This window comes from Stegodyphus dumicola, chromosome 9, assembly GCF_044657685.1.
Source record: "Stegodyphus dumicola isolate Sdum_Otavi_A_Nest chromosome 9, ASM4465768v1".
Lineage (NCBI taxonomy): Eukaryota > Metazoa > Arthropoda > Arachnida > Araneae > Eresidae > Stegodyphus > Stegodyphus dumicola.
The window spans coordinates 138599541-138627298 of NC_140776.1; the positions used below are offsets into that span (position 1 = coordinate 138599541).

Genomic DNA, 27758 nt, shown 5'->3' on the forward strand with positions numbered 1-27758 from the left:
ACGAAAGTTGCTGAGAACAGCGTTTACGGTATGCGGCAACGATATAGCTCAGAAGATAGAAGACAAAAGTTTAATAAGTGACGAAGTCAGTACGTTGTTTAAACAGATTCAAGACAAATTCACACGTTTGGAAACAACTCAAGAATTAGTTTCGAATTTGTTGTTAAGTGATGATGCCCTTCAAAGATGAATATTCCGAAGATTTTTTGAAAGCAGAAGAATACCGAGACAAGTTCTGCTTAATTTGTTTGCTGTTAGAAAATGCAAAGAAGGGAAATTCGGTTACGGAAGGAACAACAACCGAGGAAAAAAGGAAATTCAAGCTTCCGAAACTTGAATTGAGGAAATTTAGTGGAGAACCAAAAGACTTTCTTGCTTTTTGGTCCCAGTTTGAAAAAATTCACACAGACGCTTCAATTGTCGATGAAGACAAATTTCAATATCTTTTACAATGTGTGGTAGCAGATTCTAAAGAGTCAAGACTGGTAACAAGTTTTCGCCAACTTAAAGAAAACTATTCAAAGGTGATTGCACAACTTAAAGAACGCTTCGGGAGAGATGAACTTTTGGTTCAGATTTATGTACGGGATCTACTTTCCATAGTAATGAAAAATGCTGCTGGTAGGATTAAAGTAGATTTAGCTGAACTTTATGATTTACTTGACAGCAAGCTTATGGCACTCGAAAGCCTCCGTAGAACTAAGGAAATTTGCAGAATTTTTGGAACCACTTGCTAAGTCCTATTTACCAGAGACGGTTCTTCGTGCGTGGGAAAGAAGCCACTCGATGGAAGATACTGCGTCACAGCAAAATAATGCGCGTTCTTTGGATAAACTTTTGTGCTTTCTTCGAAACGAAGTGCAAAGTGAGGAAATAATTAAGCTCGCTCGTACCGGGTTGAGAGCTTCACGTTCTGCACATTCGCATCCACATTGTGATGATCCGGGTTGCTCTACAACTGCTGCCTTGGTAAATGTTCAAGACAATACAGGTAGGCGAAATTTACGTTGTATTTTTTGTGAGAAATCCCACGATTCTGCCGAATGTTTTTCTGCTCGCAAAATGTCTTTAGAAGATAAACGAAAGCTTTTGGTGCAAAAGCGCGCCTGTTTTCGCTGCTTACGAGTTGGACATAGTTCACGGGCATGCAAAAATAAAGTAAAATGTTTAACTTGTGATAAATTTCACTATACCCTTATGGGCTCAAATGGGGAACCTGTAAAGCCAAATGAAACAGTATTGCTATTTCAAGTAATGCATTGTCTAATCAGTCAACTGTTAATGAAAATGTGTATTTGCAAACACTTGTTTTAAAAATAGTATTTGAGGGTAAACATTGTTATTGTACAGTTCGTGCGATTTTGGACAGTGGTTCTCAGAAATCTTATCTCTCAGAAAGGGTCATCGCCTTTTTGCATCTGCGTCCTAAATCGAAACAAACCATTATACACGGTTTGTTTGGGGGGGGGAGAGACAAGTCTTCATTCCGATTTAGTGTTTGATGTTAATTTAAGAAATTTTGAGGGCACTTATGACCATAACTTTGAAGTACTTTCTCAGAACAAAATATGTGGATGTGTTCCAAAAGTAGTTGATCCCAATACCCTAAAAGAATTAAAAGAAAGAAATATTACCTTGTCTGATTTGCAAGCTAAAGAATATGACATTGAGTTGCTTTTAGGAGCAGATGCCATCGGGGACATTATTACTGGCAGCTCTCTGCAACTGAACTCTAGTGTAACTGTAGTTGAGACTAAATTCGGATACACTGTGATTGGTAAAGTAAACAGCTTATCTAAGGAACCTACTTCAGCTACTATTCCAGCATTACTAGAAAATAATTTGTGCAATAATGTAGTTTCGTTGCACTGTGCCAATCTTAGTGTAACCGAACTCTGGAATTTAGATGCCATTGGCATAACAGACCCAACTGAAGATGTTAAACGTAAACTTGCTCACTCTGACACCGTTAAGCAATTTAAAGAGAATTTAAATGTTCTTCCTGATGGCCGATATGAATTGTCACTACCCTTTAAATCTGAAATTCTGTTACCTAACAATAAGTCTACGACTTTTAAAAGGCATCAAAGAATGTGTCAACGAATTAATGAGGAAAATCAGTTAGATGACTATAAGGTAGTTTTTAAGCAATGGGAAGACCTAAAAATAATAGAAAAGGTTCCTGAAACTGAAATTGATAATTTGAGTTATTATTTGCCCCATAGACCTGTTATAAAGCATACTAGCCAGACAATGAAGGTAAGGCCGGTGTTCGACGCTTCAGCCCAAGAGAGAAATCCACCATATCTAAATAATTGTTTAAATAGAGGGCCGAATTTAATTGAATTCATACCTGATATAATTGACAGGTTTAGATTGTATTCCGTTGGTTTATCATTGGATATAGAAAAAGCGTTTCTTCAGCTGAGTATTATCCCAGAACATAGAGATTATTTGAGGTTTTTCCTTCCAACTCTTGAAGAATCTATGTTTTACAGACACTGCAGAGTGGTGTTCGGCGTTTGTTCGTCTCCGTTCCAACTCTCTGCATCGATAGAGCATCTCTTGGATAATTCCCCTGCCGAGTTTGACGATGTGACCCAAAAATTAAAGCATTCGTTTTATGTTGACAATTGTGTCACTGAGGTTCACGATATCAAACAGCAAGAAAATTTTATAGTTAAGGCGACAGAAGTAATGGCTCGGGGATGTTTTAACCTACGGGGTTGGGAGAATAATATTCCAGGTCATTGTATTTCCCGTAGTTCAGGTATAACTTCTCTTTTTGGAATCTTACGGGATTTGGATAACGATACATTAAAATGTAATCTTAATTATTCAATGGATAATGAGATAAGTAAACGTAATATTTTGGCTATGGTACATAAAATTTTTGATCCGCAGGGTTTTTTGAGTCCAACTACCTTGTTACCTAAGTTACTATTACAGGAAGCTTGGACTGTGAAATTAAAATGGGATGACCCCCTGGCAGACAACATTCAGAAAAGTTTTCAGAAGTGGCGGGATGAAATTAAATATCTTAAGAAAATTAGTATTCCACGATATGTAGAGATAAATGAGAATTCAGAGCTACATCTATTCGTTGATGCATGTAAGAGCTCCTATGGTGCATGTGTCTACATTAAAACTGTAACACCCGTGGGAGTCAAAATTCGATTGATCAGAGCCAAATCCAGGGTAGCGCCGTTAAAATCTCTAACAATACCTCGGTTAGAATTGATGGCCTGTTGCATTGGCGCGAGACTGATACACTCAGTATACGCCGCCTTAGATTTCCTTGATTTGAAAATTATTGCATGGAGTGATTCTATGGTAGCACTCTGGTGGATTAAGAACCGTGGTGATTGGTCAGTGTTTGTTGCGAATAGAGTAAAAGAAATAAACAGTCTGAGTCCTTCTCAGTGTTGGCGCCATGTACCAGGTGATTTAAACCAGGCAGATATGCTTTCAAGAGGCCGTTTCCCTCGTTCATTTTCAGATTCTCTTTGGTGGGAGAGTCCATCCTGGCTCCTGGAACCTAATAACAACTGGCCACCAGACCGTTTGGCTTACGAGACGTCTGAGGTAGAACGAGAAAAAAGGAAGGTCAGATTGTGTAACCTTAATTCAGTTGAAAAGGAAATACCTTGGTATGCAATTAGGTTTTCGAATTTTCAATCCATCATTCGATAAGTCGCATGGATATTGCGATTTGTGAAAAACGCAAAAAGTAAACATGCATTTCGAGAGACTGGAGATTTAACCGTTCATGAGATGGAATACGTCGAAACAATTCTTATAAAAATTGTACAAAATAAGTATTTTCCCTCTGCCGACTCTATTCCCAATATGAGTGTCATTTCAGACAGTGAGGGTATAAAAAGGGTGCAAACGCGCATTACAGAGCGATCAAACGACCCTGAATTTATTTGTCCAATTATTTTACCAGACCGGTGCATTTTCACCCAGTGTCTGATAGAATATTATCATTTACAAAATTGTCACGCTGGAACCCAAATATTACTCGGAATATTAAGGGAGCGATTTTGGATAGTGAGGGGCAGAAGAGCGGTTAGGAAAGTCGTAAAAAATTGTGTAAGATGCAGTCGATACAAGGCCCAGTCTCCCGGTTGCGAGCCGGTGTCTCTACCAGGCGATCGTGTCAATGACGCAGCGGCGTTCGATGTGGTAGGAGTTGATTTGGCAAGACCCTTGTATGTGAAGGGAGGTGAAACCGTTTGGATTGTTTTGTTCACATGTACAATATATAGAGTCGTTCATTTGGAATTGACTTCCTCATTGTCTACCGACGCATTCTTGTTGTCATTGAGACGATTCGTAGCCAGAAGGGGGAGGCCGAGAATAATTTATTCCGACAGCGGAACTAATTTCAGAGGAGCGCAAAGAGAACTTAGTAACATTGATTGGGAACAAATTTTGAGGCAAACGGCTATATAACGTATAACATGGAAGTTTGATCCTCCCACAGGCGCTTGGTGGGAGAGGTTAGTTCCTGTAGTAAATGAACTGTTGAGAAGGACAATCGGTAACGCGATTCTTACAACCGAGGAGTTGTACACAGTACTGTACGACTGCGAGTCAATAATTAACTCTAGATCTCTTACCTGTCGGAAAATCCGGATGATTTAATCCCACTTTCCCCAGCCATGTTTCTCATCGAGAATCGTAGCTTAGGTGTTTCTGATGTTGATTTCTGCGATTCGAAAGGTCTTCGAAAAAGGGTTAGACATCGCCAAAAACTGCTTAATGATTTAAGGCATAGATTTAAGAAAGAATATTTAGGCCTTCTGGTTCAAAATAAGAAGGATCCATCGTCAGAGCTACGGTTGGGTGAAATTGTCCTAATAGGAGATGACATCAGAAAACGGATGCATTGGCCTTTAGCTAAGGTCATTCGATTAATTCCTTTGAAAGATGGCAAGGTGAGAACGGTAGAACTGAAGACTCAAGCTAGTACACTGCTTCGTCCCATTCAGCGAGTCTTTCCATTGGAAGTGCTGTTAACGGACACACACCCATTGATCCCATACATGATAACTCTTTTACTAATCCCATTTCTTCTATTTCTAGTGATGAGCATTCCGATTCTAATGATTCTTCAAATGACTCTAGTAACATCCTGCAAGGTGCTAAAGTGTCAAGATTTGGACGTGTGATCAAGGTGCCTCAGAGATTAGATCTCTTTGACCAGGTGCTGTATGTCTTTGAGCCAACCTGATGTAGACTCAAAAAGGGGGAGAATGTTGGAGACGGCTGCCGCAGACAGACGATTACGTAACGGCTGTGCAAAGTCGACAGAAGGAGCGCCGTATTTAATTGGACTATTTTTTATTATTATTATTATTTTTTCTTTAACTGCGAACTAAGCGGGGAAATTCCTTTTTAGTCAGTTATATGTATGCAGTTCTTAGAGTAATGTAACGTTTTTCAGCTTGTGTGAGATATCCATATTAAATATTTATATTAATAATCCCTGCTGTGTTTATTTAATTTGTAACCTGCACGTTGTAGCCCTGAGAGTTGCAACAATAATCTAGAAATAATATTAATAATAAAAGAAGAAACGGTAAAAGGCATAAGTTATACGAACACACTAAATTAGGACACCCACTAATAATCTATTGGATGTTCCCTTCTTATTCTTGATATTCTTTTCGATTTTTCAACATTTCTTAAAATTAATTCAATGTTAAAAATCGATATTTCCTTTAAAATAATTCCTGATGTCATTAAAAAGTCTTTAGGTCTCGAAGAAGTGCTTTACATCGCCTGCCTCGTAACAACTGCTGAAAAGTTCGGAATCTTGTAATTTAAACCTCTTGAGATAAGACGGAATTCGGCGGCGACGCGTTAAAATTTGGTTGAGGTCAATTTCATTGCAAGTAAGTCCCTGGGGTGTATCATGTAATCCTTGTTCCTCTCTGAGACAGGCCATTTTTCCATCCGTTTTGTATATAGTATATTTCATTAAGGTCACAACTTTCCTCCTTAAACCTTGCAGGTCAAAAGTCTCTATTTCGCTTCGAAATATTGCTTCTTTAGCCAATGGATTAAACGGATGATATTCGGAGACGAGCAATCTTGCGTTTACAGCAATGCTTTTAAATCCAAGAGAGAGTTTCGTGTCGTAAAGTCATGAATAGGCTGTCAACAGATTAAGTCTACAACCTACAATGGGAAGGAAGCATACTATCCAAATGCTGACGTTATTATGCTTCAGCATTAATGTTTACTGATTTATACAGCAATTTCTCGATGATCAGCCTCTGCATTGCTGCAAGATGACTATACTATTTTGCAGTAGCTGTAGCAATATTTTATCATTTCTCTTGATACTATGAAATTCTAAAATTTCTGCATATGAAAATCAGATTTAAGTGTTGAATTAGAGAACAGAGTGGCAAAATTATTTGGCACCTACATTAGGTCCTACTTGAAAGTTGTTGAGATAATGACTATCATGATGATACACACTGAGTAAATGACTTTCAGAGTCATGACTGGTTAACGTGTGAAACATGATTATGGAATTTGAATGCACCGATTAAAGTTTTATTACAACAAGGAATGTTATAATATGTAAACAACTTGTTATTATAGTTGAGTTGCTAGAAATGTTCTAGTTGTGTTAGGAGCATAACATGAACTTACAAAACCAAATTTAATCACCGTGAGAAACATGCACCATCCGCACTGATTATTAGCATCCATGTAGATTTTTGAGTCTCGTTCGTATATAATTAATTTGGTTTAGAAACAAAGAAATTTATCATTCATTCACATTGGTTTGTTGACAAAGGCCAGTCTCTTAAGAACGCATCTCTGTCACTGAAAACACTGGAAAAAAAAAGTAGTCTGTTAATATATGATCTGGCTTACACAAAGGGATAAATCCACACTCTCCAATAATTTCTTGTTGGTCATTCAAACCACAAACATTTTTGCCAGAATGCAACAAGATTATGCTAAAGGCATATTTCAGTGAGTTTCTGAGAAAAATGCTGCATTTGCTAACATTAGAGTTGGGTGGCGAAAGCAGCTCTTAAAGGATTACATCACATAAATCCCTTCAAAAAACATAATTTTTTTAAAGTTGGATCCTTGTTTCGGCTGATGGCTAGATGATTTCTTCTTCACTCATGTTCTTGCTGAACCTTGTTCTCCAAGACAGAAGCATGAAGGTGGTCGATTACAGTTACATTACGCATGCTTAATGCTTCTGGAAGTTATGCTTCCAGAAGCATTAAGACTGGAATCCGCTGTGATACATTGACAAGACAGACTGGAATCTGCTGCGATACATTGACAAGTTTGTCTGAAATGGAACCGCTTTTCAGTATAGGTATTTCATCAAGGAAGCGCATTAACCAATATTTTGCACTACACTTTCTTACAGTGCACTTAAGTGATTCAACGTTAACACCAAAACTTGATTTGGAAGCACTGAACCCAGATTCGAAGCCACAGAACAGACAGCCGAGAACAGAGAGATTACATTATCCAATGGTAGTTCTGTTCTAACGTATAACTCCCTTCAAAACCTCCCTTTAGAGTAAAAATTTTCGATAAAATCTAAGACTACTAATATTATTTAATTACCAATCATTTAATATTTTTTTCTCTCGTAGCCAAACATTTGCCAATCGGATATTCGTCGGGAGATGACTGACCTTACTTACAGGAACATTATCCAGAATGCCCATAGCTAATAAACAGGAAACACAACTGTAAAGAAGTATAAGACATAATAAATATGTATGCCTCATCTTGGTCTGCCAGCTTAGAAGCTGTTTTCACTCTGTATATTGTGGAACGAGCAGCAAAAGTCTTGTACTGCAGATATGCTTTCCTCCCTCTATATATAACAGCCCTCTCGAATTTTGGTAACACATTCCTTATGAAAATAGGTTACAGAATTCTATTAAAAAATCCAGTTATAGTATGAATTCTACCGAAAATATAAGATCCAGCTTACAAAAACTTGGGCCAAAATTCTAAACAAGTTTTCTTTTCTCTTAATTTTCTATAAGAGATATTAATAGAAGCTTTTGAATATATAAAAGCATTATAAAATCAACAAAATTCTCTTTTGAGATTGGAACAAATGAATTAAAATTTTCAGTTTTGAACAGAATTTTTTAACTTGAATTTTAAAATGATCTTTAGCATGTAGGGGGGAGGATAGAAACTCTTAGAACACATAGCTGATTTTTTTTTTCTAATTAAAATTTCCAGTATTGTTGTTTTGACTTAAAAAATCAATATATTTTAAATAATAGTTAAGTTTTATTAAAATTATGAAACCATTTCTTTTATCAGCGGTACATATACAATAACTGAAAGCATTATTTTCAGAAATTAAATTTTCACTTTTACAAGATTTCATTTTTGATTTTTGTATTATATAAGCAATACTATATAAACAATTGCACGAAATGTTGCATAGAAGGTAAAAAACATTAAGCTAAAGGAGAATAGGCAAAAGTTCTCTCAAAAGAATTATTCAACACTTAAACACAACACTAGAAACTGAAAATTAAAATTGAAATGAAACTGAATGAATTATGAAATTAATTATTAAACTGAAAATTTGTTTTGATTATAGATTGAAACTTTAGGGGCTTCAACAGAATATCAGTCTATGAAAAACTGGATTTCTATGAGATGAGATTTTGAAAAGTAACATTATAAATTTCTGTTCTGTGAAATGTTTATTTAACTTCTATATGAAATGTATAAAGGGTTACCTATAATGTCCTATAAGAATTTCTATATAACTCTATAAACATTTTTATAAAGGATTGTAAAAAAACTTTACATATGTACGAATATAATACACAATAAAAAAATGCATGGCGAATAGATTTACTCTACCCCTTCAAAATATTCTTCTCAGTCATAATTATACATTTATAAGCATTGCTTGTATTTAAGGCATTTTTCTTTCTTGATATGTCATATACATCAAGTGATGTTTTCCTGTTATCTTACCTTTATTTTCATTTACTAAATTTAACACAAAAGATGTAAGAATGATAAAGTTCTGCTGCATCCCTTTAATCCGAAAACTGAAGTTCTGCCATTATTTGCAATACTGGATTGGAAAAATCCACTGAAGTTTAATAGCTTCAATTCTTAATTTCAGTGAAAAAGAAAGAACTTGGGATGACCAATATTGAATTGCACTGGCTACACTGATTAGGTTTTCTAGATTAAAAACAAGGACACTACTAACATGTTTAATACCAACTTATAAAAATCTTCCATAATAATTAAAAATATTAAGAGGAACATAAACAACACCTATACTTTTAAATATAAGTAAAATTATCACTTTCGTATTCAATGATAGAGCAGAGCTAACCACAAATCTTTAAGAGATCTGCCTGGCTGAGTGTTTGGCCTTCTTACCTTGTACTGAATATTTTGCAGAATGAGCTTGGTATAATATTTAATTTTTTAAAACAAATATTTTAGTTCATCATGAAGTTTTGCATGACTAACAAGACATTGTAGGAACAGCAGGAGTCCTGTCTCCCAAATCAAGCTCATCAAGTGGCAGACAAGCTTATGACACACTCCAACAGTGACAATGAAATCTCAACTTTTGTAATGTGAAGTGGGAATATTAGCCAGTAAGCTATTTCTGCAGTGTCAGAATGTTTAATCTCCCATCTATCTATCAATCGATCGTTTGCCAATGGATTAGATTAGAATTGATCTTCAGATTAGAATTTGACAGAAATTTTTATCTCTGAATTGATTACTCAAAACCTTTGTGTTGAAGACTGTTGCTTGATTTTTCGATTGGAATATTAAAATTAATTTTATACTTTTATTTGCAATAAAGAGGTTGAGTCAAGAATTTTAAAATAATGACAAAATAGCGGCATCAGGTGCAACACAAAATTTTGTTGTCACTTGCCTAAAATTCTATTTCAGTTTACTTACATATTTCATGTTTAACACATACTTAAGGAATCCATCATTTCTGACATTTTTATTTCTCTGACTGGTGACTTTTACATTTTTGTTTTCTCACTGTTTTGATGTTCTGTTGGTTCTTAATATTGATATATGCTGAATAAATAACAGTTCTTTGATGATGTCTTACTTGTTTTAAACCATCAAAATTGCTCAAAACATTAAGTTAAACAAGCAGTATCAACCATTTTCAACCTTATAGAATATCATGGTGGCTCCATACACATGGTTAGATTAATATTTTTGAATGTATGAAATAATTCTGCCAAAAATAACAAAGCTGTATTACAAAAATAAGAGTACATTTGTATCACACAATGAATTTATTTATATATTTTACACTGATATAATTACACCATCAAGGGACTGAGCAAATATTTTCAAAATAACATATTTTTTTAATGATTTACAAACTTCTTTCATAAAAGCCTGGAAACAGACTATGTTATTATATTGCTTTATTAAATGGTTTTATATGGAAAAAGGACAAGTTAGAATCATATAAAAACTACATTAAAATTTAATACATAAAATATTAAAAACTGATTAACAGATAATACAACTGATACAAATAAAAAAAAACATCATTTGGTTTGTGTCTAGAAAATGCTCAGACACCTCGTTTACAGACTTTTCTACCGGAAGTCCTCCTCCACATTATAATTCTGTTATATGTTTACACCTGATATATAAATTATTAGAAATTATGCTTTATAAATAACATAAAATATAATAATGTATGTTAAATCAAGTGCAAGAAAGTACCACACAGAAGACAGACAACACAAATTACAGATTTGTGAATATGGAAAATATACTTTTCTTCTATTTACAAGTCACTTTTAAATAAAGTGTTATGGCACACAGCTTCAACTGGAATGGGAATTAATCAACAGATGGGCAGTTTCAGAGTAGAATTTTCAATACTTCTCATGATAGAATACTTCATGTGAATGAATTTATCTAGAACATATTTCAGATTTTTTTTATAATGCATAATAAAATTGAGAATATTTTTTAAAATATGCAATAAGGTGCCTGAGCATCCTGAAAATGTAAAAGATGGAGCAAAAATACAAAGTGCAAAAGTGATGACAAAAATTTTGAACAATTCTACCGACTACTACAACACAGACAAAATATTATTGCCAGATATACAGCCAAATTGTGCTATCATAAGCAACATTTGCATTGTACATATATCTAAGTGGTTAGATTAGCTGCCACATTTTTTCTTTTTTTAGTTATTCTTAAATCTCTGAAGATTAATGAGATGCATCAGGGTCCCTGAATATAAATCATCAACAAAACTTCTCATCTTCAATATGTATTCAATAAACTGAAACAAAATGTCTTTCTTCTTAAATACTTCTCTGAAAGACTGTACATCAAAGTGACGATAACAATATTTAAACAAATAACAAAATAGATATTAAAAATTGGAATTCAAACAAAATAGTTAATGATGGTATATTGAACTACTAAATTAATACCAAAATTTAACAGTACAAACAAAAATATATAAGACTTTAAGAAAAAAATGGTATACCATTCCAAAAGCTCTTCAAGAGGAAAATTGAGAGGTGAAAGCTAGGCACTATTCAGAAAATAATGCCTCACAGTGATTTAGACTGGAGGGGGGTATTCATATACAGGCAACACTCACTTGACATTAATGCATTGAAGTAATAAAAGAATTTAGCAATTATTTGAAGTACTTCACTCAGTACCAGCTTCTGTTATTTTATGACTAGAATTAATTAGAAAGTTCTAGATACGCAATATGAGTGATGTATAACGCATAGCATATGCACGTCTTTTATCCAGCTTTACTGACTTGTAGTCATTAGGCTCTTTCAAGGATTTACTGATTAAATAATTCTGGAAAAGGAAATCTTTAATTTCCAATTACTTAAATAAACATCACATTTCTTAATTGATTTTCAGCTAACACTTCAGAAATTTATAATTTATGAAAAGTAATTATTTTATTATACCTAGTTACTATTTTCTCTTTGTCTTAAGAAATAAATGTTCTCTTTTTGACATTTTTAACTTTTCTAACCAAACATTTTATTTAGAGTATCAAATAAATGCATATTAGTCCATGTAATTCTTCAATGTGCGTACAAAGTTTACTTAAAAAGAATTATTGTAACTGACATATACTACTAATGTAATATCAATAGCCTTAACACTTTGGTAGGAAAAAGGCATTTAACTGTTTTCCAGATATCAGTAATCAGTATTTTCAATTCCTTCATGCAAAGAAATTTATATAACTTACTACCAGCTGTGGTTAATTTCTGTCATTCCAAACAGAGAATGAGAGGAATTTCTTTAACCATTTTTTGATTAAATTCAATTTTAAAGTCAGTAAAATTAATTGCTTTATTTATTAATTATTTTCAATTAATTGAAATAATGATCATAATAAGTTTCAATTAATTTGTTTTAAACAGAATGTGATAGGACAGATGACTGTTTAAGCAATTATGTGCTTTATATAGCGACAACAGAAATATTATAATAGATATAAAATTTAAGAAAATCAATACCAGTAATTTTATCATTTAGTGAAATTAAGTAAAATAAGTGTATATTTCTGTGTGATACTAATTTTTTACTTAGCCTTTCATACACCTGCAATTTCCTACTTCAGTTTGTGATATATTAAACACTTTATTTTTCTACTAACCTAATCTTGTTGCAATTTAATGTATATTAAAAGTTTCATAATGTTTTATTACCTTCTCTCTCTATTACCTCTATTCTTATTTTTTTATACGCAAACACACACACATAAATAGCGACAGATGTTGTTGTCTTGCCCATATTATATGGAACACTGGTTGCCACAGCCTACTCCGCAGACAGGTTGGACTTTTAATAGAGACAGATAAAGGTGATAAAAAAACATCAAATTTTAATGGACCAATCTGTTATAAAATTTTGAATATTACAGAAAAAGCATGCTAAACAGGAATTGCCTGTATTTGCTAAAACAATTTAATTTATAATAAGAAAGTTAAAAATATAAATTCTAACATTTTTTTAAAAATATTTAACAAATACACAATATACCTGCGAAAGAAGTCTCATAAGCATCTTAATTAAAAAAAAATATTAACAGTCTATACAATAACAATTTTAAGCATAACATTAGATCTAATTAGATGAATCTGGATTTGGATTTTGGCCATAAAGATTTTTTAACTACAAATATATATATATATATATATATATATATATATATACATAGCAAGAAAGTATATATATATATATACATAGCAAGAAATGGTACAAACTGCTGATAAAATAAATTACTTGATGGGAAATGAAAAATCCCTTTTAAATAACAATGAAGATAATTTAAAGGCAACACAAATAAAATTAAAAACCGTAGTGATAAATTTAATGAAATGAAAAAACTATGCCAATATAACACATAAAAGAGCAAGCTTCCAATACTTATTCTATTATGTAAAGAAATTAAATGAAAATTTTGCAAGCAGTTTATGTACTGCAAACTAGTTGTTCAATAAAAGCTTTAGCATAATACTGTAAAATTGATGAAAAATAGACTATTTCAGTAAAAATTCTTATTTAAATAGTAGAAGTTTTCACTTAATATTAGACAGTTGATTAATTTATTATTATTTTTTTTATCAAAATACTGCAATCAAAATTTTTGCAACATAGCTCAAAATGTAACATACAAATTGTACTATGTAAAATATATCAGTGCAACTAAAATATTGGACAGAATACGCAGGTAGGCAATAGGATGGACGAATATTTTAAGCAAGCGTGTGCTTTATATAGTGGCAGGAAAAGCAACATCATTCATATAAAATTTAATAAAATAATCAATATAGTGAAATACATTTTCATACTCAACGGAAATTAAAAAAAAAAAAAAAAATAATAATAAATAAAGTGTGAAAGCTTTTAAGGAGTAAATATATAAAGAGGAAAAATTCCTCTCAAGGTAAAGTACAGCTAACTTAAAATGTTTCACACAATATATTAGATTATCATACATTTAAGTAGTATAATTTTAGTTAGCTACTTTTCAAAATGCATTTAAAACCTCTATTATCTACGACTAGATGATAACCTACTAAAATATAAAGAGCAACTGTTCAACAAATGAGAGCTAACTAATACATTTCTATGCAAGTAATGTAATATGCTGAAACAAATACAAGAATGAAAAATTATATATGTTATTACATACATATCTAATAAAAATTCAAAGAAATTAACAGTAATCTTTACTTTCATTAGAGACACTAAATTAATGCATATGATAAAACCATTAATGCTATATCTTATTAAAGAAAATAAAATCTATTAATATATTATAGCAATCTATAAATAATTGAATATTACGCCATGTCATTTAAGCCCAATATCCTTAATAACAAAATTCATTTAATATTATTGCAAAAATTTCCTTGGAAAATGTATTTGAAAGAAATTTCAAAATTTTAAGAAATTAAACAGCAACAACAGACAAATTTAGGTAGTGTTAAAACAGTTTTGTTGCTTTAGAGACAATAAATAAATAATCTTCATAATATTACATCAGTATTCACATATTACAATGAAAAGTACTAAATGATTGTTATACCATATAGAAGATATTATAGCATTATTTCAAAACCACAGAAGAAAATAATGTATGAACACAGATAGTTAGCAAAGAAACTTAGAATTTTAATGAAAAACTAATTCAAAATCTTTTTTCTTTACATTTTAACATATTTATATTACATGAGTAAATTTATAGGATTATACTGCTGGCATGGATAGAATGATAGATTTTTTTTAGGCATGTAATTCCAACAATTTTATACCTATTTTACTTTGAATATACACAGTAAAATTTTACAAAATTTTAACCTCTGTTCACAAATACTTACAATTAATATAAGAAATATATTAAAGATTGCAAAATAGAACAAATACACAAATAGTTCAAACACTTGCATGTATTAAATGGTCCCTTCCATATTAAAAAAAAAATTAACTTCACAGAAATAAAAAAATAAGATGTATAAAACTGTGACATTTCCAAAAATTAATTATACAAAATGTAAATATTTTTCTGACATACTCTTTCCTTAATAATAAATTGTAACTCTAAAGAAACTTTTCAGGGGTACACCAGTACACATTACAGAAACAGTTTCTAAATTAATATGTTACATATCAAATATCTAAAACAAAAACACATACATTATATTTGAAAGCTCAGTCACTTAATACTAAACCTTTAAACAGATTTTGCATTCTAAAATTCCAAAATTCACTTTTTTAACATTAATGAATGCTTTGAAGCTAAATTTTCCTAACAGGCAAATCTAACATGGCAAACGCATATTAAAAATTTAGCAGTAGAATCCTATACTAAATTGGTAATTTGCTTCTTGATCAAACCTTATATTAATTACCATTCTACTACTGCATTATTAATAAATGTAGGTATGTATGTACATATATGTATTTATGTATATATGTAAGCTGGAATACAAAAATAAAAATATGAATTCCTTCATCATTTTAAGAAGAAGCATTAGATTCAGCAATAAAATTGTATGCAAAATGGCTGGAAGTTTCAAGTGAAAAAACTAGGGATAATAAAAGCAAAGCTCAAATTATTTTGAGCAGCAATAAAAATAAAAGCAATGTTATAAAACTAAAGCAGTTGATTACATCAAAAATGTATTTCCCTGTATGCCTGGTTCAATAAAACATTCAAAAGGGAATTATTACAATGACTGTATTTAATGCGCTTTCAAAATTTTTACTACCTAAATTTTTCCTTTTTAGTTTAGAGGCAGTTAATTTATTGTGATATTTTAATGGAATATCATAGTTCAACAAGATATAATAATCACAATATCTAAGGAATGTAACTCATAATGGGCATAATTGCTCATATATACAAAGTCTTGAATGTTAAACTTCAATACAAATAAACTATGTTTAAAATCATTCAGTTTAATTTTTTATTATACCAAAATATAAAAACAATAATTCTTTTAAATGGCAATAACATTAATACTTTTAGAGACTACATTTTAAAGAAATTTATTCAAAAATGAAGCTTATTAATAAGCCATATGAAATTAGTCATAAACATTGCACAAAAAGGTATAAATAAAAAACTAAAATATTTTATTCCAAAACTTTTTAATCCTAGACAAATTATAATAAATCATTCAATTACATTATAAAAATGAAGAATAAAATAATATGAAGTTCTCAGTGCAGACTCAGGGACCCATGTAAACAGCAATCTTTAAATTTTACATTTAGGGAATACTTGAACTAAGATCTATTTATTATGTGTGTATACATGCTGGGGTAAGCAAATGTGTAGGATAACGAAGGGATAGTTTTCATGAGATATCTAAATTACAGCATACTGTTATTTCTAAGGTGTTAATTCATGCAACATTTATAACAATTGTAACAGACGTTAAAACCAGAACAATACCCTTGAACTGTTTCTATATTCAATAGCTTCTCGTGTTTTTTTTCTTTTTTTTTTTAAAACTAATAATGGAGCTAAGCAGAATCCATTACTATAAGCACCTTTTAAAAGAGACAGAGATGCAGTCAGGAACAACCAGAAGCTCAAAAGGATTAGATGTAAAGGAAGTGCCAGAAGTCCCCCAAAAAGTAGCAGTTTATGTAATACTTTATTACGCAAAGATGCACTAGGTATGAAAAACCTCAGTGCACTTATCTGAATAAGTGCTACATTTTTGATGATTTATTTAAAAATGGAATAAGCTTCTGAGCTGTTCTTACCTGCATCAAAAAATCAGTTTGTTGTATTTTCCAAAGCAGAGCACCAGAGGACGAAAAAGTGAGCAATCTACATTTATGCAAAAATTTACATACATACACATAAACAGCAGTTTTCGCCCTCAGCAACAAGTATGAAAGAGTGACATAAAATGCTTTGTCAGAGATACATATTGCCAAACAAAAGTGCAGTCGAATATGTAAAAGTAGATTTTAAGTATACATATGGTAGACTCTTGTGGTGACTTGAGATGTCATATTGTGAAAATATAGAGCTTAAATGCAGTCAAAAAGCAGAAAATGTCAAGAGGGGAGAAAGATGAACTAGTTCATGTTCAGAACAGTGCAGTTGATATAAATAGTGCTCATTTGCGTAATAATTTAAACTACAATTTTTGGGCGGACATCTGGCAAAAATATTTAAGTAGATGAATACTTGCCACTTTCAGCTCTTTAATACTCAGTGCTTTATTACTTGCTACTTGAGCATCAAGCCAGCCTTAAAACTATCAGAATGTGCAAATATAATGAAAATTTTTTCCTTTGGAATTTATGTATAAAATATATATTTCATTTAATATTTATTTAACAATGATGACCCTTTCTGATATTGAGAGCCCAGCTCAAGCATTTTAGAGGAGAACACAATTCTAATTTTAACTCGAATCAGTACACATTTACACATTCCTTAATGAAATTAACAATGGAGGCTCAAATGAAAGTTCAAGAGAAACAACAACAACAACAACAAAAAATTTGAGGAATTAATGTTAGTTGGAAGAGGAATGCTATAATAAAAAAAAATACTCATTAACTTAAAAAATATAGAATTGTCACATAACATCTGAAACTGCACATAACAGCAAAGTGTTACAGACTTCACACATGCTCAAACACTGGCAAGAGATGATAGAATTCTGGGCTTTTTGACTGCATCTAATTATAAATATATGCACATATGATAAGATTAACTTCACAACTGCACGAATACAGATGCTTCTTTCACACGCACACACACACACATTCTACAATACCTCATAATGTCTCTTTAAATATTAATTTGGCATTAGTATTCTCAACAGTTCATTTAAAACAGTATTGTGCAAATTTAAATATTTCATACACACTTTGTTTTATTATTATTCACCATATTCCTCCAACATTCAATGGGAGTTTAATTCAGTGAATGATAATAAGACTTCAAATAGAGTACAGGTATTTTCTATAAAAATACACACAATTTGATTTTTTTTTTACAGTCTTATAACAAATGTCTAATGCCATTAAACAAGCACAATATTAGAGGTTATTCTCACTGAAATAACTTAATAATAAACAGAAACACAATGGGAAAAGTGAACAGAAAATTAACATTTCAGTCTAAATGTAACATATTACAATCTTCCGGGAACACGGGTTAAATACATGTTAAAATAATAATATAACAAAAATAATAAAAAATTGAAATTAATTTAAAACTTAATGATAATACAAGGAAAATATGATAAAACCATACATAAATAACTATACTTAACGGGCTTTTCTTAATCAATAATAATGATGCAGAACACATATAAAGCAAAGAACACAAACTTAAAAAAAATTTTTAAAACATTTAAAATATTATATTTCATTAATGGAAAACATATAACATAGATAAATAAATGGAAAACATTTATTTATCTAGATATCTATGATATTTATTTATCATAGATAAATAAATGGAAAACATATAACATAGATAAATAAGTTAAAAGGAATGATACTCTAGATTGTAAATATTCCCAAAGTTATTGCATTCTGACATTATTAAAACCAATGCCAAAATTACATATTTCATGTCCATCAACAAACAATAGGACGTATTTAAAACTTATAAACAAATATCAAAAAGCACATTAATAATAGCCACAAGTATGAAAAGAGATTTAAAATAAACCGCCATTTAAAATCTGAAGTGCTGTTGCTGATTAAAACCATACCGTATTTGCGCATTTAAAGGACACAATCTGTTTAGAAGTCTGCATCAGCTGGCCATTTTGGTGGTGAAATAAGTTAACATCTCACTCTTTTTAATCAGTGCATCAGTCAACCAAACTCACCTAATAAATATAAAACAAATATTTTAAAATATGTATTTACTTTTGACAATTAAATCAGTTTTAAAACACTAATAATAATCTTGTTTAATATAAAGATTACTTATACTTTTCTTTTAAAAGTTTTTCTGCATACTTTTAATAATGTTTTAAATTTAATCACCTGTGACATTAAACATGTGATTGCTTTATTATTTATAGCAAAGGCAGATTTACACCAACAAGAACTTAATAATTAACAGAAAAACATCATAAACAATAAACAACATTTAATTAGATGGCTCACTTGACTCAACATGGCAGCTTTGTAATCATTTACGTTAGGTAGCTCTGTAATCGTTTCATTTTTTAGACATCTTTTATTAAGAGATATTGATAATAATATATTAATGACATAATAATATATTAATGACATAATAATATATAAATGACAAAACAATTATAATAGGTATTGCAATACACAATTCAACTCAAAAAACTAATAAAAGTAAAATTCTCCCAGTCGCAAAAGTGCAAAAAAGAAAAATATTTGATGACTCATTACCTCCTGGTACCTGCAGTTTTTTAAAATTATTTCACATGTATAAATATAAAGTTTTCATTTTAAAAAAGTATTAAGAAAATGTAAAGTAAGAAAAGTATTAAGTAAAAAGTACTTATTATGAAAATGTTTCTAAAGTAAATTATGCATTTTTTATTTATTGAGTTAACATGCATAAATAATATAAAACAAAGAAAAAGAAACTTTCTTTAGGAAGTTATCTTGCTATGATTACAAAAATCCTAAATGTGGATTCATTAAATGGATCACATATTTCAAACAGGTTAACAAATTTACTGCAAAATAAGGAATTCAATTACTTAATTATAAGATTCATGCTTAGCACACTGCATATTATGCATTAAGAATTAGGAAATACAGAACACAATTTAACCTATGCTTGGAATGTTAGCAAAATGCTCTTTAGTGTCACAATTGTTATATAAATATGATTTAATGTGAAGAAAAATGAATATGAACTGTTGCTTATGCTACAAATATTAGTGGAAAATGCAATCTATTTTACACACTAAGCTTAAAAATTAGATAAATTTGTTTCACTTAATAACACAAAAATGAATGGAGCCAACATGCAAAATATAAATTTGACAGTAATGAATGAAATTTGAAATAAAAGTTATTAGGTGATTATTCTCAGTTTTACATACTTCAAATGGAACACGAGTTATTTTTCTACAGCATATTCTATATGTTCATAATCAGCAAAGCAAATCTACACACCTTTCAAACTACCTAATGCAGAATAAAAATTTGAATGTCATGACTTTTCTATTAGACTTTTTATTCACTTCTGTCAAATTACTAATTCTCAGACATTCTGAGTAACCCATTATAATTTTATAATTTTTGCACTGAAATTAAACCTCAAATATGCATAAATTTTTCAAATTTTATTAGAATTAAAAAATTGTTATCATCTAAGAAAATAAATCACTTCTTTATATTTTCCCCATGAAACTGAAACTTTAAATAACCATAACTTAACGACAGAAGTGATTATGGGTAATAATCAAACAGATGCACAAAATACTTCACTGAATATTGAATCTATTGGCAGATGCAAAAGTTCAGAATGCTCAGGTGATTTCATAATTTGCACTTCATAATGAGAAAGTTTTTATTAGTAAAAATAAATGAGACAAAAGTTATAATCTACTCTTAGTAAAATTTTACACTTGAAGAAAAGTGAAAATGCATAAAACATAAAAATGAAGTTTTACAGTCTTAACAAAATGAACTTCTAAATAAAAGTTTGAAGAGTAGCTTTTAAACATTATTCTTTTTAATAAAGGAAATAATGTAAGACTGGGGAGGGGGTCAGTTCTTATAATTTAAGTAACAGTCTAATACAACAATAATAAAGGTGTAAAATATTTAAAGTACTATGTTTATTAAAATGACTTATTCTGTAAAAATATTAATATTTTAGATAGCTACTTAAAAAATTTTTCCACTTCTGTAACAGTTTCAGCTCACTAAACTCAGAAAGGCCAAATTAAATATAAACAAAGTTTTTGAAAATGATCATAAATAAACAAACCTACACTCAAGAACTTCCGTAAAGTTAACATTATGTCATATGATTTCAGTCTTTCATTAAGCATATGCTAATCTGGTACTGCATATCTTCAGTAACTAGGCATATTCATTTTCATGAGACTATTACAATTAGACAATGTGTAACTCACACAAGGATACTTCTAGCAAGATACTGTGACATACCTTTCATCTCAAGAGCTAATATATTAAAAACACAGCAATTTTAAATTAATTGCATAATTCTGAAAAGTCTATGGCATTATGATTTTTTCCCCCACTTGACCAGCAAACTCCTTTTTAGTACTTATTCAAAGAAACAGTTTTTTTGGGGGGAGGGGGGTATTCAGCCCCTAAACACATGAAGATTTAAAGAATAATACTACTGGAGTATTATGCCAATTATTAAAATATAAGCAATGCTACACAAGTCCAAACCCAGTCAATAACTAATGAAAGATTAAGGCTCCTTTGGACAACTGGTATGATGCCAACATATTTGACATGAGACTAACATGACTTTAGATTCTTATCATGTTAAATCTATCCAAATATATACATATATATATACATTAAAAAAATCCTTTTTTTAAATCCTACTTTATATTAAATAAACATGTGTAGAGGGAGTGAAAACTTAGTGTTTAAATAGTTTAACTCAAAAATGAATTCATTTCTTCCTCTCATATGATTTGAAGAGTAAAACAACAAATGCTTGACATTCCACACTTCACCAAAGCTATAGAAACACAAGTTTGTATCAGGTAAACCAAAACTTTTCAGATGAGTCGAAATTACCGTGACCAGTTAAAAATTTAGTAATTTCAAAATTTCAGGAAAAATATTTATTATTCAATTTTTGAACAACAAAAGGAAACAATAATTTAGTTAGAGAGGCAGCAGAATTTCTGTATAATTCATTCTGCTTGAGAATTGTTTCATTCCAACTTTGTTTGCTGAAGAATGACTTAAACAATGTCATCGTGGTATTAATTTGAAGATTTGTAGCTTTTTTTTTGTCAATCAATCAAAATTCATTTCCTAGATTATCAGTGTGGCCACATTCAATATTTTTATTATAAAGATCTTTAAGAATCATATGAAAAGTGACAATTTATTACAGGAGAAAATATTCATCACAGAATATAAGGATGAAAGAGAATCAATGCAAATAAGAAAGTTACAACTTAATGAACAATAATTAGATATTGACTTATATGATTTACTAATGACCAGTAACTTGGCTTCGCAAACATGGCATTCATTGGGAGTTTCTAAAGACTTTGTATTCCAGTTCAGAACCATGATGAAAAATAATATAAGCTACTCCAATTCAATTATTAATTTTACTGCCACTAATTGCATACAATCAGTAAATTATCTTCAACGGAATTGTTGTAAATCATAGTTTGAATTGGCAAACAATCAGCCCAATTGATTCAGATGCCCAAACAGCACCTTTGTATCGAACATAAGTTTGCTGATGTTACCTTTAAACTCTTTGTCATGTAAAACATGAAGATCAGTCCAAGGGGGGCCCTCAAATCGCGAAACAGGTTTCACAGTTAATTGTTTTGTAGCCACGTACAACTCTTAGTAAAATTCTTCTTTGGATTCTGCGAAGAATAAAGGAATTAATCTTTCTTTCTAAAGCTGTTCCCCACACTCTAGAAAGATAGAAAACTATACCGTTTATAAATTTAAAAAATAACATTAGATTTTACACCAAAAGTATTACAAGAGACACAATTAATTCCTATAAGTATATTCTTACATTTTTTTGTACAAATACACAGCATGGAGGAAACAGAAATATTCTATGAGCACATAAATAACTACAAGAGGTTTCAAGTTAAGCCCTATTTCAAATGCAAAATCTTAAAAAACAGTAATCAAAGTTAAACTTTAATACACCTTTTATATTTTCAGTTAATTGATTTTGGACTAGAAATGAATAACAGAGGCTGAAAAGATAATATTAATACTGACAAACTACTTGTAATTTACAACTAATAAACCAACAGTATGAAAATTGTAGAGGAAGCATCAATAGCCAAATGTATACAGTGGAATCTTAGTTCATGAAAACTTCAGACCATAAACATATTTTCTAAGTGAAAAATGTCTTGGATGCTGAATGCTGTCTCAAGATATGAACAAGTAAGCTGGTAACATATAATACTCCAAAGGCAGGTAATGCAGTGGAGGAAATGTCTTAAAAAGATGACACTGGACAGGAGGATATTCCTAGTTCTCTGATCCACAAAATTTATGCAAAAGGAGGTAAGCTGCAGAGATTCATAGAACATTATATCCCTGATACAGCAATAGTAAGCCGAACCATAAATATTTGCAATGACACTGTAGAACATATTCAAACATAGACAGAAGCAAATCACAGGGGATAAATTTTTAAGGATCAGTGATTCTCAAACAAAGAAAAAAGGGAAAAAAAAAAAAAAAAAAGGAAGTGGGAAAGAAAGACAGCAGCTACCTATTATTTTTGCAGAATAGGATTTTCCTTTCAAGCAACAACATTCTGCACATGCACACTTCTTCACCATTTTCTACTTATGCTGCAACTTTCTTTTGCAGAGATATGGTAATATTTAATTCAAGTTTTCCCAATATTTTTTATATGTTTAATATTGTGTATGTGATTTAATAAAATACATAGGTTATTTATATTACAAACTTATATATAAAGTATTCCAAGTGATCATCTGGGCTCCAGGAACAGGTTAATTCATTTTACATAAATTCCTATGGGAAAAATTGTTTCGGTTTACAAATACTTCAGATCATGAATTATTATCTTCAGTTAAAAAGAATTAAGTTTGTGAATTCTATAAACTTTTGTAATCAAAATTCAAGTAACAGAAAGTAAGAAATTATGAAAAATTTACTTAGAACTAGCTTAACTAAATATATACTACAATAAGACAATTTTGGCAATGATTATTATATATGAACATCATATTAGCAGAAAATTAATCTTCTAAGCGGTAAGAATATTTTTTGTGATATCTGTAAGAATGTATATATATGTGCATATTAAAATATGTCAAAGAAATTAAGGCAATATATCAAAAGAAAACAAATCGAGGTATGAAATACCACGAGAGTTTTTACATTAAAATCAAAAAAATAATTTGTTCTCATAGTTTTGGGAAATTTGTGCTTTCTTAGCAAAAATCCTGGCTGCTCAGAGGGTTAAACTACTATGCACTTAATATTTTCATGCTAGGGAAGACATCTAAATTTATCAGTCTAAGATATAACCCCTGCAAAGGAGGTTATATCACAATGGGAACCACACTGTCTAAGTGGAACCATGATTGCTTAGAAGTGAACATTGCGATACATGTACATTGTGCCTCATAGCATTAATTAGAATTAGAGACCACATAGGCTCAATAGTCCCTTGATTGCTTACAAGTGGCTAGTTCAAGTGGCATTTCATTGATAACATTAGGATTCTGACCTAGAGTCATTCTATCACCATCCAGTTCCTACTGGTGCAGTATTTGAAATATGTGAAGAATATATGTGAAGAAGAATATACCACTTCTTTATATATGTGATATATTTATATATGTGAAGAAGAATGTACCACTTCTTTAAAGGAAGTTTGGGGTTCAATTAACCCATATTTAAGCTTTTATTATGCCTTGGCAGGGTACAGCAATGGTACGGGGGCCGAGTTGCTCACAGGCATGCTAAGGAAGTTTTCAAATGAGATGATGCAGGAAGCCCTAGGGACAAGCGAACTAACATGCATGGTCCATAGAAGGGTAACCACTCCTTCATCATGAAAGAACTTTGTGTCACATTGTGCATGAAACCAGTTAAAGACAAGTCCCGGCCTGCAGTGGTAGCTATATATCAATTGCGGGCCAGTATCTCATTCCTGCCCACCTACCGTAGGCAGTAAATTGCTTAAATATATAAGAGCATATAGAAAGGTATGCTTATTCATTCCTATAAGTGGCCAAGTGGTAAGATTACTGAATATTGGTAGTTTGACCTGGATTCAAACCCAGAGATCAGACTGGCTGTTTGAGCATTTTCATGGCTTTCCTCAAGTGCAATGTGTGAATGTGAACCAGTTCCTATAAAATGTTTTCCACTAAGTCATTTCTCCTCTTAAGCAGATAGCTCTTGCGTGCTTTGCCATTATCTAATCAAATCCATTCATTTATCTGCCTAACAATAAAAATTACACCTATAGGACCAAAATATTCAGAGACCAGATACAACTTTAGCCTATTCAGAAAAACAACTCTTTGAGGAGATGGTTTACAGCAATTTTATCATATTACAATATTCAGCATTTGATTTTTGAACATACTTTATACTTATTATGAAAATAAATTTCATGTACTTAAGCATACAGTATATACATCAATATTTCTACTGCTAAAAGTAATCATGCTTATTGAGGTAGGAATTTATTACAAACGTATAAAATAATAATTTTATACATATTAATATTTAACTAGATTTGGAAAACAGAAGAAAATTAACTTAGCATTCCTGCAGAGTTTGCTGATTGCTAAATAAATCAAAAGGTATTTGATATGCATATATACTATATAAAAAGGCACAGAAAATCAACCGTGCAAATAGCTGACAAATATAACACACATGGCTCTAAGCTATTAAAATAAAGCAAAAAGGCATAAAATAAGAAAATATGGCACATATAGATATCTCTTTCGCATAAATATGAGTTAAAAAAGTATTATGTTGTGCTAGCAAAAAATATGAAGCAAGAATTGCATATGTTAGGATAAAAGATAAACTGTTGTTATTAATCAAGACAAATACAGTGAACTATATTATCATTGTATTTAAGCATCCTGCAAGTGATTTCTGCACATTTATGGCTAACATCAGTACAATGTATTAATCATACCAACTAACCAAGTAAACTTTAGGATATTGTGGCACTCTCTTTGGATGACTGTCGACTCATCATACTTAGTTCATGTTCGTGTCCAAAGACTGAATCTTCATCTGTAGTTGACTGTTGAGATGGTTGGGCTAAAAGAGGAGGATGGTGGGATTCAACCACTGCATCTGGCTGCAGTGCTGTTTTGTCATCAGTACATGTCTGAACAGCAGAGGAAGGATCGCTTGGAGTGGAACTTATAGGACTAACAATTGGCACTGTGGCTAGAAGCAAAGGCAAACCCACAACAGAGTTGGCAAGCTCACTTTTAGAAGGTGGGGCAGTAGTTGTAACTGTACTTGCTGCAACAGTAGTAGTAGGTGTGGATGATCGAGAAGGACCATATGTTGAAGTGTTGGCGCAGTAAGAAGGCACCCTATGTATTCTGTGCCCACCATGTGCAGGAGATCCTGTGGAGCTGTCAACAGGAGCCACATCTTGTTGTCCAAAAAGATCACTCTCTTGGAAGGTGTGCCTTCTATCTAGAGCTCCATCAGGCAAAGGAGGAGTATCAGGAAACTGAAGAGTCTTGGATAGAGATGGACTAAGAGGAGGATGTCTCTGAGTACCACCACTTAGGAAGGAAGTATCAGGGGCATGGGATATGCTAAGCGAGGGAGAACCTCTTCCTGATGCAACAGACTCTGTGTCATCATCAAGGCCCACAAATTTGATTGGTTGTGCGTGAGATTTTGAACCAGATTTTGGCCCTATAGCTGCTTTAAGTGGTTTAGCTGTAGGAACAAAAGATGTGCCAGAAATTGTTAAAGGTGCATGAATGCTGGATGTGGTAACTGGTATAAATGCACTTCCTGTCTCTGAACTTTCACTTACATTCTTAGGGTAGATATCTGATATTAACTTTTCAGTTTCTTCTTTGTATAGCGTATCTTTTTTCAAGATAGAACGTTTCTTTGCAGTATCAGGGCTATTAAATTTTTTCATAGATGAGCCTCTTTCTAAGGATCCTCCTAACAATGGACTTTTATTTCCATTCTTCTTACCTGAAAAATAAAAGCAAAAATTTTATAAGATTAAAGAATTGAAATTAACATTTTCTTCTTCTTCTTCTTCTTCTTCTTTTTTTTTTTTTTTGGCAAACAATGAAATATATATATATATATATGCTTTTCTCATATATCCTCAAAACTTACAATTTTGTGGGCAACAACTAGGAAAACTAGTGTTTTTTCCTTAATCAATAAAATTACAAAGATAAAAACTAAATCTTAAAATGCAATTTTTTACAATAATAAACACATTTGCCCAAATAATATCAAATAAGACTAAAATATAAGATGCTCAGAGGATGTGATTCAGAGAAGAAACTCTGAATGGACTAAACACATATCGAAGTAAAATTAAATAAGTGACCTTTTTAAGGGATAAGTTAGAGAAATAATCTATATACTTTTTTTACATGTTATGCTGTACAAATGGTAAAAACACTGTTTAATATTTGAACCAACATAATTAAATTATTTCAAAAAAAAAATGCCGTAAAAATTATACAATAATTATCAAGAATAAATAACAATTAAGACAAAATGAATACTATATATGTATATGAAAGTAACAAGACAATATGAATTAGAGAGACCTTAGTGGTTAAGAATTTTGCACATTGAGCTGCAAAATTTTCTAATTTGATAAGTAAGAGGAATGTTTAAAAGCTAATGCTAAAAAATACATTTGACACTATAGTAGTTCCTTAGCAAAAATGTAAAATCATGTAACAACTAGAAATAATATTAAAGTAGCATAAGATATCTCGTAAAAA

The 27758-nt window shown here is 31.1% G+C and overlaps 1 protein-coding gene across 1 annotated transcript in view; it reads right to left on the minus strand.

Moving 5' to 3' along the window:
- Nucleotides 1-10309: 10309 nt before the first annotated feature.
- Nucleotides 10310-27758, minus strand: part of LOC118182787 (uncharacterized) — a 73386-nt gene continuing 55937 nt past the window's right edge. Inside the window, exons 6-7 of the mRNA XM_035352172.2 lie at nt 25951-26982; nt 10310-18929 (exon numbers count right to left, since the gene is read on the minus strand). Of these exons, the coding sequence (XP_035208063.1) occupies nt 25961-26982 (1022 nt within the window). The 3' untranslated portion in view covers nt 10310-18929; nt 25951-25960. The remainder of the gene's footprint in view (nt 18930-25950; nt 26983-27758) is intronic.